General features: G+C 42.3%; 1 protein-coding gene across 2 annotated transcripts; it reads left to right on the top strand.

Annotated features, from left to right (window-relative positions):
* The first annotated feature begins 2,733 nt into the window (after positions 1 to 2,733).
* On the top strand, positions 2,734 to 13,650 carry LOC117147252 (sushi, von Willebrand factor type A, EGF and pentraxin domain-containing protein 1). 2 transcript variants are annotated; one of them, XM_033314070.1, is made up of 15 exons: positions 2,734 to 2,879; positions 4,045 to 4,634; positions 7,957 to 8,219; positions 8,888 to 9,362; positions 9,439 to 9,591; positions 9,652 to 9,801; positions 9,881 to 10,057; positions 10,215 to 10,510; positions 10,570 to 10,978; positions 11,092 to 11,271; positions 11,335 to 11,461; positions 11,526 to 11,638; positions 11,706 to 12,059; positions 12,119 to 12,643; positions 12,927 to 13,060. In XM_033314070.1, exons 2-15 carry the CDS (start codon positions 4,466 to 4,468, stop codon positions 13,058 to 13,060), a joined length of 3,525 nt encoding a protein of 1,174 aa, XP_033169961.1. In that variant the 5' UTR covers positions 2,734 to 2,879; positions 4,045 to 4,465. The 2 variants fall into 2 exon arrangements, with proteins under 2 accessions (XP_033169961.1, XP_033169962.1); XM_033314071.1 differs by lacking the exon at positions 2,734 to 2,879 and having other exon boundaries at positions 4,466 to 4,634; positions 12,927 to 13,650.
* The last annotated feature ends 6 nt before the right edge of the window (positions 13,651 to 13,656 follow it).

Here is a 13,656-nt window from a genome sequence, read left to right as displayed (position 1 = left end):
CGTTTTTTATCACACCATTTACATTGATAATGAACTGAAGACTTTTGAACCCATATATTTATTCATTAGGAAAATTGGCTTGTTATAACATTTATAGCATTTCAAAAGATCCATATATTTATAGTATAGTATTAGTATTAGTTTATAGAACAAGCCTAAGATGTCCAGGTTCTACCAATACCTAAATTTGTATAATATTTTACCATAGATCACTAACAGATCATTAGTATTTCGTAAGTTCTTAGTTCGAAATGTATCTTGTAGATAAATTTCACTTAACACTAATTTGATATTTAAATGGATTTGCGTATATCTTAGCCCATATTCGCAAGCTTGATTATACTAAGCTTTCAGTTTGAACGGTTCAGCCATAAAAAGCTCTTATTAAAGTTGGCAAGACGACTAACCCAAGACGTTAAGACGTTGATTAAAATTGTTAGTACGCTAGTTTTTGCTGGCCACTCTTTTGTTTTAGCCCTCGATTTCAAGACCGCTGAATTGCTTTGCAGTTGTCTTTGCATTTAGCAGTTAATCTAGTTATATCATAGGTAAAAATGTTAAATAATATATGCCAACTGAAGCGTTGCAGTGCTGGCTCAAAAGACCATAAACTGACGTCAGTTGGGGGCAAAAAAAAAAAGGGGGACTGTTTTCACGTCGAAGATGACGACAAAGCCTGGTCAACGGACCAATGCAACTTTGCGAAATGTTGCGGAATAACGATAATAAATTGTTAATCATGCGCAATGTTGGATTGAGAATGAATCGAAAATGTTACGATGACAAATAGACGCGATATGCGATTTTAAAAATCCCGCTTCCCACAAAAAGCTGTCAAATTTGACTTCCTTTTTCCGCTAGTTGAACTATAATCGCCAGTTTCGTTTATAGATTTTTCTTTTTAGTTTCAGAGCTTTTTTTGTTGCCAAAATAGCACTTGTCATTGCGGTATATTGAACCTGGAATTAGAACAACTATAGAAATAAAATCCGAAAGTCCGTTCGTCACCTTTTACTTGCACAATTTGCCACAGTTTGCGACTTAGAACGTTGGGCATTTGCCAATTATCGGTATTAAATAGAACACGACTACTATTGTGATCCAGTTTTAGTACGGGTTTTAAGTCCCACTTCTTTCATTAACTTGTGTTAACTTGTCGGCTTGGGTTACTTTGCTGGGAACCAACTGGCCAGCGAAGTCTGGAAAACGAGGAAGCCGAAGTTTGTATACACTTTCATATATATTCCTAATAATTATAGCTACTGGAGTTAACTTCTTTTCTTGATAGATTATTAAATTATGCATAAAAATAACCATTTTATGTAGCTTTAGTAACCTTATAATTTAGGCATCTATCTGTAAAATACATTTAATCCAACATTTCTAGAATCAAAAAGGGAGACAAGATTAATTAGCAAAACTTTTTTGTTGCCAAAAGAAAGACTGTTTCGCCCCCGCTAATTGCGAAATTTACACAAATTTTTTATAGCTTAGCCATTTTGGCGGCATAAGTTTATACGCCTCTTGTAGAATTCTAAACAATCAATCTATCCAAATACGGACTTTCTAAAAAATATATGCAAACAGATTCTTTCCAATGAAAAGAAGTTCCAAGTCAACGGATGTGTGTGATATATTCCTGAAGTAAGGTGCGTCCAGCATCTGGTGGATAATATGCAAATAGTTGGCCACCGCGTTTTCCTTGATGGCTCGGATGAACTGCCTCGGTGGACGGGGGGCAGAGAAGGTATAGTATATAGCGTATGGAACGCTTGGATCGGATCCGACTCTCCAGCGAATTGTGTAAAGCTCTGCGATTGCGCATATTGTGTTTCGCGTTGCGTCGGCAACGACGCCACAATGCAAAGACAGCCAAGCGACCAGCGAAAAGCAACCGCCATTCGTCGAGCGGTAAATAAGGCTACTACACTGAGAGAAATTAGGCTGAACTGGTAAGTTTACAACAAAAATCAAAATATATGCATAAGTAACTTCCATCAAAACCGCATTAGTTGGCCACTTGTAAAAGCGCATAATTACAAAAATAAACAAAAGTTTCAAGCAAAATATATATAAAATATTATATATATATATATTATATATACTTTCGACTCAGAACCGGTTGAGTTAATAAATAATAAACTGTAAAGTTCGCTTTCGGATCGAAGTGATAAGAAAAGTGTGTGAGAACCACATTGTTTTCTAAGTTCGCCTTTCTAAATATTTTAACAATTTTGGGAAAATCTAGTAACTTTTGAGAATGTCTGTTTGTCAAGTGTAAGCGGCGATCGGTCAGCCAAGCAGACAACCTACCAATCAACCTCATGTTGGTGACGGTGCACAATGGGCCATTTTGGCCAACTTACCAACTGGTTCAACTGAAAAGGCTAACAAAAGCTGTATAACCTAGGAAATATTGGGAGTATCGTATTGTGGCAGATTCTGAAACTATGTAGGATCTTTATCAAAATAACTCATAAATGGGAAAAGCGCCTGTTTGTGGCCCATGGTTGCTTCTATTGGCGAGTCCATCGCTGCACATGCGCAGTACTCAGCTCAGCGCAGTTCGCATCGCAACGGATCGTGTTGCGTCGGTTCGGTTCGGTTCGGTTCGGGTCGGTTCGGTTCGGGCTAGTTCGGCTTGGTTCGTATGGGCTCGGCTTCGGTGCAGAGTGGCTTGATACAGCTTGGAGTGTGGTTCGTTGCGAACTTCTGTGGGACATTAAAACCAGTTATAAGCCAACTTTCATTCCGAGCAGACGTGCTGGGAGTTTCGCATCGGAAAGCGGCGGTTTTTTGTTTCGCCGTTGCAGCAGCAGCGTTAACTCGTGCAAATGCAGCCAGGTCGCCCAAAACGAGAAATAAGTTCACGTTCATAGGTAGCCATTAATTTTTCCCATTTTCCTCGGCAATCCAATTCAGCCGCAAAACCAAGTCGCGCTCTTTTTTTTTTCTTTATTTTTATTTTATTTTTTTTTCCTGTGTGTGGTTACTGTTTTGTATATATTTTTGTTTTAGTGGTTTTCAAAGTGTTTCTTTTCTTCTTTTATTTATTTTTTTGTGTGTGAACTGGTCAGAGATTCAGTGAGTTTGCTTGTCTTACAGCTCCCACCCAGAAAAACGGCTAAATCCGGTCATATTGAATCATGGCTGAGATATGAATGTTAGCAGTTCACGATTCATATGTACGTATGTGCACACACATACTATAATATGCAAATAAAATCGGGAATGTGTGTGTGTGTGCCCCAATATTTCTAGTTCTCCATCGAGCCAAAAAAAAAAAAATAATAATAATAAAAAACCGTGTACTTTCACGCACGGCTCAAATTAGCACCGACCAAAATCGAATTAGAGTGCCCAAGCCGAAACTTTCCTAATTCTCCACCAGCGGCTATCCACAGTAGCCGATAATTAGTGAAAGATATATACCACATACATATATAAAATGATAGTGGCCTGGCTCTCGCACGAAAGTTGTACCGGATGGTACCCAGTTTCAAGTTTTCAGATCCATATCCCCGGGGCGAAGTGAAACCAAGTCCCAGTGGGTTCTGTTTTTTTTTTTTATTATTTTTTTTTTTCATAGAGTGGTAGTAGTAGTTGCAACCTTGAAAGCAACACCAAAACACAACACTCGCCCTCGGGCGATTTCGTTTGTTTCTCTTTTATCCATACCGTACTATACTATACCATACTATATGTATCTGTATCTATATACATATATATTTCATCGAATGTCTGTGGCTTATTCTTTCGAATACCCATGGCATAGCCGGGCAGCCCCCAAAAAGGGAAGCCATTTAAAGTTTACTTTTACTTTTTCAATCGAAGCAATCGAATGGAACTGAGTCGCTCAGACGGCCAGACAGACTATATCTATATCTATATAGTTGTTCATACATATGGATATGCATATATATGAGCTAGCAAGGTATGGGAACTTAGGCAAGCGGTTGAATTGGACAGGTGAGGGTGGAGTCAACGGCCGACAGCGAATACTATGTGTGTGATTATCACGATTATTACAATGATTTTATGCAGTATCCAGTATCCAGTGCTATATGTAATATACATAAAGCATCATAATTAGCCAGTGGAAATTCAGTGTGAATGCAAAGTGAAACCTTAATGAACGCATCACGATCGCTCACGCCATCTATGTGTTATGTTTATGTGTAAATTTTACAACAATCTCACAACAAAAAATAGCGAGATATGTATACATATATATATGAATAATCGACAAGTGTATGCATAAATTAATCGCTGCTGATGCCGCAACAACAACAACAACGAAAAACACCCCAACTGAAACAACAAAAGCTAAAGCTATATAGCCAAAGCTAATGCTAATCGTCAGCCAACGAACGGCATCGGGCATTATAATCATCAACTTCAACTTCAACATCCCGGGCATTGGAAACAACAATACAAGCACACCTGCCACCAGCAGACAAACACAATGTTTTGCTGCAACATGCTGCTGGATGCATCCGTGGCCACATCCACATCCACATCCATATCCACATATCCATTGCAACGGGCCACAAAAAGAGCCATGACTCCTCCAAATGCAATGGCACTCATTATGCTGCTGCTGCTGGCACTGTGCGCAGCTGGGAATGGCCACAGTAAGTTCATCCCATACTATATACAATCTATATCTATATATATGTATATAAGACTCGTCGTATTTTCCAATTATCACCTCTAAACGGGGTCACCACGCTGAGAATTTCTCAAGTCGTTCTTTGTGATCTTGGGAAAGCGCCAGATGAGCAGCTTCAAGTTAATTATAAGCTCAGAAACTCAGACGCTTTTCGATTTATGTAATCTTCGGGTAATTTATTAATCTCAAATTTAAAAAATATTTATATATAAATTTGAAAAAACACACAATTCTGAGCTTCAAAAGAAGCTGGAGTGGTGACTTTCGGAATCTGTATACCATATTTTAATGATAATCAATCTTCTCTATTGAAGAAGATTTTTGAAGAAAAGTAATCTTATTTGAACTCATAATGAATGTAATGATTAGAAACATTAGAATAAATATAAAAATTAATAGTTCTAGCCATGGTAAATTTTATGTGAATTTCTTAACAAAACTACTTGAGTATTTCCATACAAAATCCATAGAAATGATCTTGCAGTTAATGGGGTGATTTCAATTAGAGTTTGGGAATATACATCCCAATTACTGTGAGACACAAATTGCCTTATGGCCTGTTTCTTCTTCTTCTTCTGGCTGTTTGTTTGTTGGCTTCGGCCGCCAAGTAAATGGGGCTAACTCTTTTGGGTCATTTGGAGGGAGGGGCGAGAAGAAATGGACAGCCGGCTGGAGTGGAGCAGTGAAAGTTTCACAGACGCAGTGCCTCGAAAGACTGAAATGCTCGAAGACTCGGAGACGGAAAGACTGGAAGACTGAAGACTCAGTGGTTGAACGACTTCTGCGACAATGTGTTTGAGTTGGGTTTTATGTTGGCTTCGAGGAAGGCACTTTGCTTGTGACATTCTTACTTCAAAAGTTTCACAAGTTCACGTCGTGCAATACGTGATTGCTTTTGTACATTTCACCGTTTGTAGATTTACTAGCCAACAGTTACAGGTATCCAACCATTCGCATATGTATGTAGTTATGTATTTAGGTATTGCGCCCTCCTACGTGCACTAAATAACAATTTCCCTTGGCGATTTGCGTTTGATTATCATCGTCGTCCACCGATGTTGTCACATCGGCAATATGGGGCACCTTTCTAATAAGCCACAATACCCAAATATTGGCCAAAGCTTATTTTTGCTACTGAGCAGCTATTTTCACTCATTTATTTGGCTTAAAAACGCTGATATTTGCGCATTTTTTCAGATAGAAAAAAAGTTATAAATATGGGATAATTCATAGATTTCGAAACAATTTCTTTTTGGGGTCTTTGAACGCTGATTCCCCCTTGACTTCAGTTTTTCGAAGGTCAGCCATGAATGGCAGACCAAAAAATCTTGTTAAATACGCAACTTTCGCACCAACGCACAGTGGGATTAATCAGGACTTTTTATATAAAAAATAGAAAATATATAACTTTTCATTGCCTATTAAAACTTATTACAACTTCATAAGTAAATGAGGCTCAGTATGAAAAATGTAACTACTTTGGTGGCTGCTTCTTCATTTTAACCAGTTTTCCCGCATTTTTCCCACTGTGCGTGGCCTGTAGCATAGCCATAAATGTTTTAGGCATCCTTCCTGGGTTCTCCTATAAAAAAAAATTGTCAAAAATCTGGTTTCCTTCATTGCTGTTCAACGATCCACGCCCTTTCAGCATTTTTACCTTTCGGAGGAAGTTGGATGGTTGGATGGATGGAGGAAAGGAGGGATGCATGGAGGGATGGAGGAATGGATGGGGGATGGCTGGGAGTGTGTAGGAAGATCATTGACACCAGTAAAACCGGATGAATGCGATTCAAAACTCATAACAATAACGGCTCTTTGGCGGTTGGGAAAAAATAACATCATCGAGTTCAGCGAGCGCAGCTGTTACCATTTTTTTTTTTACCATTACCATTTTACCATTTTGCGAAAACTCAAGACTGACTGCCATCAACAGCTGCAGTCGAATAACAAATAAAAGCCAATTTCGATCTGAGAAACCTACGTATGCAAAATACTGTTTTCAAATTCGATTTAGTCGGATTTCGAGACAGCTTGTGTTTTTTTTTTTTTTGCCAAAATAAAAGCCAGGTGAATGCATATAAATACGTTTGAATTCAACTGGCTTGTGCATCTTTTTGGAAGATTAGGTTCGAAAGACAGTCGGCAAATACAGAAAAGTGGTAACTGGGCCACTCAAACCGCACTTTGCATTTCGCAACCACTTTGTTTGCCTCGCAAAACGGCGTTCCCCTTGGAAACAAGACAGCTTGGCTCGGCCAACTTGTGCCCTTTAACTTGGCCAAAAACATGTTTGCCAAACCGTTTCGCGCTCTTTTTCACATTGTCCCCTAATTGCCGCTTTATTCTTAATGAAATTACTCAGGCCCAATGAAATATACATATATATGTAAGCTATGAACAGCATAATTATGTAGTCTTTTTTTTTTTTGCTAATTTTGTGAGCAACAAACAATTGTGGGAGCATTGGAATTTTTAGGCTTTTGCATATTTATCATGGGAATAGGAAAAATACTTTTCACAAGTTCTTAGCTCAAAGTGTTCGTTTATAAAATTACAATTTTCCTGAATGGGTCACCGGTTTCGTCGGATGGAGAAACAAAGCTGAGAGATACGAGCAAGTAAAAAAAAGAAAAAATAAAATACCCACGCAATGAAAATAAAAAAAAAAAAAACACAAAGAGACACGACTTTTGGCGTCCTACTATTACTATATAAGGAATCGTTTAGCAAACTCCCAACTCAGCCGACTTAACTGGTTTGCTTTTTTGCGGCTGTACGTGCTTTAGATATATTTTTTAACACTCTACTTTAAAGAACAAAAAAAATATTTTTTTTTAAATAAAAAAAATATATATAGATATATTTAAATAGGAAATATTCTCTCTTAAGTCGATTTATTATTATTTATTATTATTTATTGTGTATTTACCTACCCTTTATTTAAGCATTTTTGATCAATTTTTAAATGCTGGCTTTAAGGAAGTACCCATTTTTTAACGCCCATTGAAATCTTTAGCATTTCCCTCGATAAATCCAAAACTCACAGCAATTAGCACTTTCGAAAATGAATTAAGCCGAGGCGAGTCTAAAGCGATTAAAAATCGCTTTCTGGCTACATTTAATTAATCCAGTTTCTCGGCAAAAAAAAACTCGATTGCGTCAAGCGGCGAGTGTGTGGATATTCGAGATTTAAGTCTTTCGTGTTGTATATATAGTATAGTATAGATATATATATCATACAAATATCAACGTCTTATGCCTGCTGTTTATTACCTTTGTTTCAGTCTGCGGTCCGCCGGCGGTGCCGCTGAATGCCAAGGTGCGAACCATCACCGTTGACTCCCAGATCGCGGAGGCGCACTACGAGTGCGACGCTGGCTACGAGCTCTTCGGGCCATCGGCGGTCAAGTGTGACCGGCGGACGGGCTGGGAGCGGGACCTGCCCTTCTGCGGGGTGAATGTGGCGTACCGCAAGCCGGTCAACCAGAGCTCCTACACGCGCAGCGGTCCTGCCAGCTATGCGAACGATGGCAAGCCGGGCAACAAGGTGAGTTGGCCACGTCCTTTGGACACATAACATCCAATCCAACATGCAAATGGCCAATTTTACTTTCATTTACTTTTGGTTTGACCTTTTTAACTGATTTAATTACTACCAAATATATTTTTAATCCGTTGTGCGAATAGTATTATTAGCAATCATTTTGTTGCAATTTGCTTGCTTCGTTTTTTCATGCGAAAAGTCAAAGTTCAAGGTGTTCAGGTGTCAAATTGTTGTATTTTAATCGCATGCAAATTATACATTCAGTTTGCTAGTTTTGTCTATTTTTTTTTTTATGTGCCATTTTAGCGAATTAAAAACAATAACAATAATATTTGTCAGGCTGCGCCAAGATATATTGATGTATTTATATCCAAAAGGTGATTTGAAACAAGTTGCTAAAATTAATATCATAGATTTAAAATAATAGAATTTACTAAAAGCTGTTGAAATTGTTAATAAAGCTTGGCAATATATTTTTTAAATTAGCATGGAAAATTTTATAGATAATAAATAATATATAATATGCAAATAACTAGAAATATTACTCATCCGCCATGTTGGCCAAGTAGAAAATGTTTATTTTGAGGCTCAAACTAACTAAGATAACTGCATTAGCTACTCAATCGCTTGACTTGGAATAAAATGAGTTTCTTTTTCGATTCTCTGCCCAGAATCCCGATGGCCAGGAGTGCTCCGAGACGCAGAAGGAGCCATCGCCGTGGTGGCGCGTCGATCTCCTCACCCCGCAGGCGGTGCACGTGGTGCGGATAACGACGCGCGGCTGCTGCGGCCATCAGCCACTGCAGGATCTGGAGATCCGTGTGGGCAACAGCAGTGCGGATCTGCAGCGGAATCCGCTGTGCGCCTGGTATCCGGGCACCCTGGACGAGGGCGTGGTGAAGACCTTCACGTGCGCGCGCCCACTGGTCGGCCAGTATGTGGCCATTCAGCTGGTGGGCGTGGAGGGCAGCCTCAGTTTGTGCGAGGTGGAGACCTTCACCAACGACGAGTTCTCCGTGGATCGATGCCTGAGTCCGAAAATCGGTGTGGACACCGTGGTAACGACATTCTCGAAAACCTGCTACGACTTTCATATCACAAAAGGAGAAAGCTTCGACAAGGCGCAAGCCATTTGCAAGCAAACTGGTGAGTTAGTTGGCCATCCGCCTCGCTATGTGGGCATGTCCACCGGTGGCACTGATGAATTCCTCCATAATCATAGGTGGCGACTTGGTACACGACTTTCGTGGCGCCACCAGTTCGTACATCTTGTCCGAGCTGGAGCGCCGGAAGAGCGAACTGAAGCCGCAGCTCGTGTGGATTGGCGCCCAAAAGGAGCCGGGCATCACATCGCGCACCTGGAAATGGGTGAACGGTAGGTCTGGCCAATAAACGACTTGCTATCATTTAACTAATGATTGATCTTCACTTCCAGGCGATGTGGTGCAAAAGCCCACCTGGGGCAAGGACCAGCCGAACAACTACAATGGCGAGCAGAACTGCGTGGTCCTCGATGGAGGTCGCAATTGGCTGTGGAACGATGTGGGCTGCAATCTGGACTATCTGCACTTCATCTGCCAGCACTGTAGGTCTTGCCAGTGCGCCATCACATGGCGGCACATCACCAGCTCGTCTGATTTCGTCTCTTTACCTTCTTCCGGCAGCTCCATTGTCTTGCGGCTCGCCGGATGCCCAGCAAAACACCACTGTCATGGGCAAAAAGTTCACTCTGGGCGAGAAGATCCAGTACACCTGTCCCAAGGGCCACTCGCTGCTCGGTCAGACGGAACGGGAGTGCAGACTCGATGGCACTTGGAGTGGCTCCTCGCCGACCTGCAAATGTAAGCGATATTGTGCAATCGCACTGCTTCAGTTAGCCAAAACAAAGAGAAGTGGAATGATCAAACAATTATGCAGAAATATTATGGCAAATGGGTTGCATTTTGTAATTAAATTCAATCAAAAATCTCACACCGAAATCCTTGAACTCTCCCGCAGATGTGGACTGCGGCAGTCTGCCGGAGCTGAAGTTTGGCTCCATCCACATGTCGGAGGAGCGGACGAGCTTCGGCGTGGTGGCCACGTACAGTTGCCACGAGAACTACACGCTGATCGGGAATGAGAATCGCACGTGCGCCGTGGACGGCTGGAGTGGCAAGCAGCCGGAGTGCCTGGTGGACTGGTGTCCGGATCCGCAGCCCATAGCCGGTGGCGATGTGCGATTCAATGACAAGCGAGCCGGTTCCACGGCCACGTACGTTTGTGAGCCGGGCTATGTGCTGGTTGGCGAGGCGGTAGGTAATGAATCAACCCGTTACGTACACCAACTAAGCCAGTTGACTTCACTCTGTAGATCATCTCGTGCGGCTTGGGTGGCGAGTGGTCCAGCAAGACGCCCTCGTGCAGATTCGTCGATTGTGGCGCACCGGCACGACCAAATCGTGGCATTGCCATCCTGCTGAACGGCACCACCACCGTCAATTCGGTGGTCAAGTACGAGTGCGACGAGGATCACTGGTTGGACGGGCAGTCGGAGCTCTATTGCACCCGGGATGGCAAGTGGTCGGGTGAGGCGCCCGTCTGCGAACTGGTCACCTGCGAGACGCCATCGGTGCCATCCGGTTCGTTTGTCATCGGCTACGACTACAATGTCCACTCGAAGATCCAGTACAACTGCGATCCCGGTCACATCATGCACGGCACTCCGGTGCTCGAGTGTCTGGACTCCGGGGAATGGAGTGCCGATGCGCCCTACTGTGAATGTAAGTCATCGGTAACCATTATAATGGTGATCTTTACAGAAGAACCTTCTTACTTCTACATAGTAATTATAATTATTATATATATATTAAATATAATCTTTCCTTCGATACAGATATCGACTGCGGCACAATCCTGCCCATTCCCTATGGCAGCCACAAGTACGTGACGAATACCACCTATGTGGGCTCCGAGGTGGTCTTCAGCTGCTCCCAATCGCACAAACTGAGCGGAGTCCTCAAACGCACGTGCCTGGAATCGGCTGTCTGGAGCGATGCGTCGCCCAAGTGCGAGGGTGAGTATCCAAGCGAATAGATGCCCCAACGATGCACTTGCTCATCGCGTACATCTTCCACAGAGATCCGTTGTCCGGAACCGAAACTGGCTGCGCATAGTCTGCTCTCCGTCACCGGGAATGATCGCATGTACGGAAGGACACTTATCCGCACCGCGGAATCCTCGCAGAACACAGCTCAAACCTACAAGTAATTGATAGATCCCACCATTCGTAATGCTCCTTCTAATTCTATGGGTTGCTTTCTTCTGTAGGATTGGAGCACTGGCCAAGTACCGATGCGAACGGGGCTACAAGATGGTGGGCGAGGCACTGGCCACCTGCACGGATAGTGGACAATGGAGCGGCACCATTCCGGAGTGTGTGTGTAAGTATATGCAGCCAATCCTACCAAGAATTCAATTCATGATATCATATTTTGCCATCCTCTTCAGATGTGGAGTGCGGTGCTCCGGAAGGCATCAACAATGGCAAGGTGGTCCTGGCCACAAATGCCACCTACTACGGCGCCGCTGTCCTCTACGAGTGCAATGTGAACTTCAAGCTGAACGGAGTATCACGACGCCTGTGCACGGAGCACGGCAACTGGAGCCACGAGGCGCCGGAATGCGTCGAGGTGGTCTGCGATACGCCCAACATCAATGAGAATCTGATCGTGGAGGCGGGTCCGCGTGCTGTGGGTTCCGTGGCCACCTTCAAGTGCGCCAAGGGCAGGATCATGATGGGAAACGATACGCGCGTCTGCCAGAAAAATGGCAAATGGACTGGCAAGAGTCCCACCTGCAGACGTAAGTATATGCCACTCTAACCAAAGATTCATATTCACCTCGCAACGTCTTTAACTCAGCCGTCGACTGCGGTCGTCCGCTGGCCATCGAGAATGGTCGGGTGATAGTGGTCAACGATTCCACGCTGTACGGCGGATCGGCGGAGTATCACTGCATACCGAACTACAACCGGATTGGCCAGTACCTGCGCAAGTGCACCGAGGATGGAGCCTGGAGCGGCAAGCAGCCGCGCTGTGAATTGGCCACGGCGGAGGGTCAGGAGACTTCGGAGCTGGGCACGGGCGTGGGCATTGGTGCCACCGTGATTGTCGCCCTGCTGGTGATCTTTGGTCTGATCTTCCTCTATCGCAACAAGGCGAGACCCGTCAAGAACACGGAGAACGTGCAGGCGGCAGAGACGAAGGACGAGCGCAATGCCGCCGTAATGTCCTACTCCACACTGGAGGCCAACAACCGGATGCACATGGACAACAATCCGTCGGCGACGTTCAACACGTTCCACGGCGGAGCCGGCGGAAGGAGCAACGGCGGCGGTAATCCGGATCCAAATAGCAATGGTGAAAGACTGAACAACAATCGGTCGGGTAAGTGGGAATTAAATTATATGGAACATAATATTCATAAATATATAAACAATATCACAATAATTGTATAGAATATTTAAATCTTCTTCAGTATATAAAAATAGTAGTTTATAAATGTTTAAAGCTTTCAAAAATATCAAACAGTTTAGAAATATTTGAAAATCTTCAGGACGTTTAATATTAAAATGACATGTTAAATATTAGGAACATGTAAAACTATATTAGAAATTCACTTATTATCTATATTATTATCTATATATTTTTTGTTTCTTTTTCTTTACAGAAAACATTTACGATCAAATACCAAACGAGCAATTCTACGACGCTCCCTACGAGATGCGCACCAATGATGAGGTTTACGAACCGGAACCGGTGGCCAGTAATGTCATCACCATCAACGGGATTTCCGTGAGATAGATATCGATATCGATATATATATCGATATCTTTATTTATATAAGCGTCCTTGTCTTGATATCGAAATCCAAAGGGATGGCAACGGATGGCAGAATTAATTGACGAACGTTAAACGTTAGTTTTGTGTTAATAACTGTACATATTAATTGTTTAAGGGAGGTTTTGAGTTACTCGTAGTTCGCCTAAATTTTAAAACTTGCTCACCCTGCGCACATGTACACTGTAGCCCCTTCGTATGACATATGTCTATCCATATACCGCATAATCTATTATTATTATTATTACTATTATTATAATTATAATTACTATATGAACTTAACATATCCAAATCGATGTACCTACTCTGCAGTCCATGTACTGAAATCGTGACTTGTCGCGTAGGAATTTTGGATCACGAGCCGAAAGATATGCGCTCCATATTCATACTCGTATTTTTGTTTGTTTGTATTGTTTAAATTATTTGAATTGTATTTGTAGCGTGAGAGGAGTGAACAATTTTTTTGTTATGCAATGTGTAAGAACTCGCCAATGTGTGTAATGTAAAAAGCGTTAATTTTACGAACAATTAAACGATTGTGGTTGACTAATTTATTTACG

Source organism: Drosophila mauritiana, chromosome X (assembly GCF_004382145.1).
Source record: "Drosophila mauritiana strain mau12 chromosome X, ASM438214v1, whole genome shotgun sequence".
Classification (NCBI taxonomy): Eukaryota; Metazoa; Arthropoda; class Insecta; order Diptera; family Drosophilidae; genus Drosophila; species Drosophila mauritiana.
Note: the sequence above shows the minus strand (reverse complement) of the source record. Positions and strands in the feature narration are given on the sequence as shown.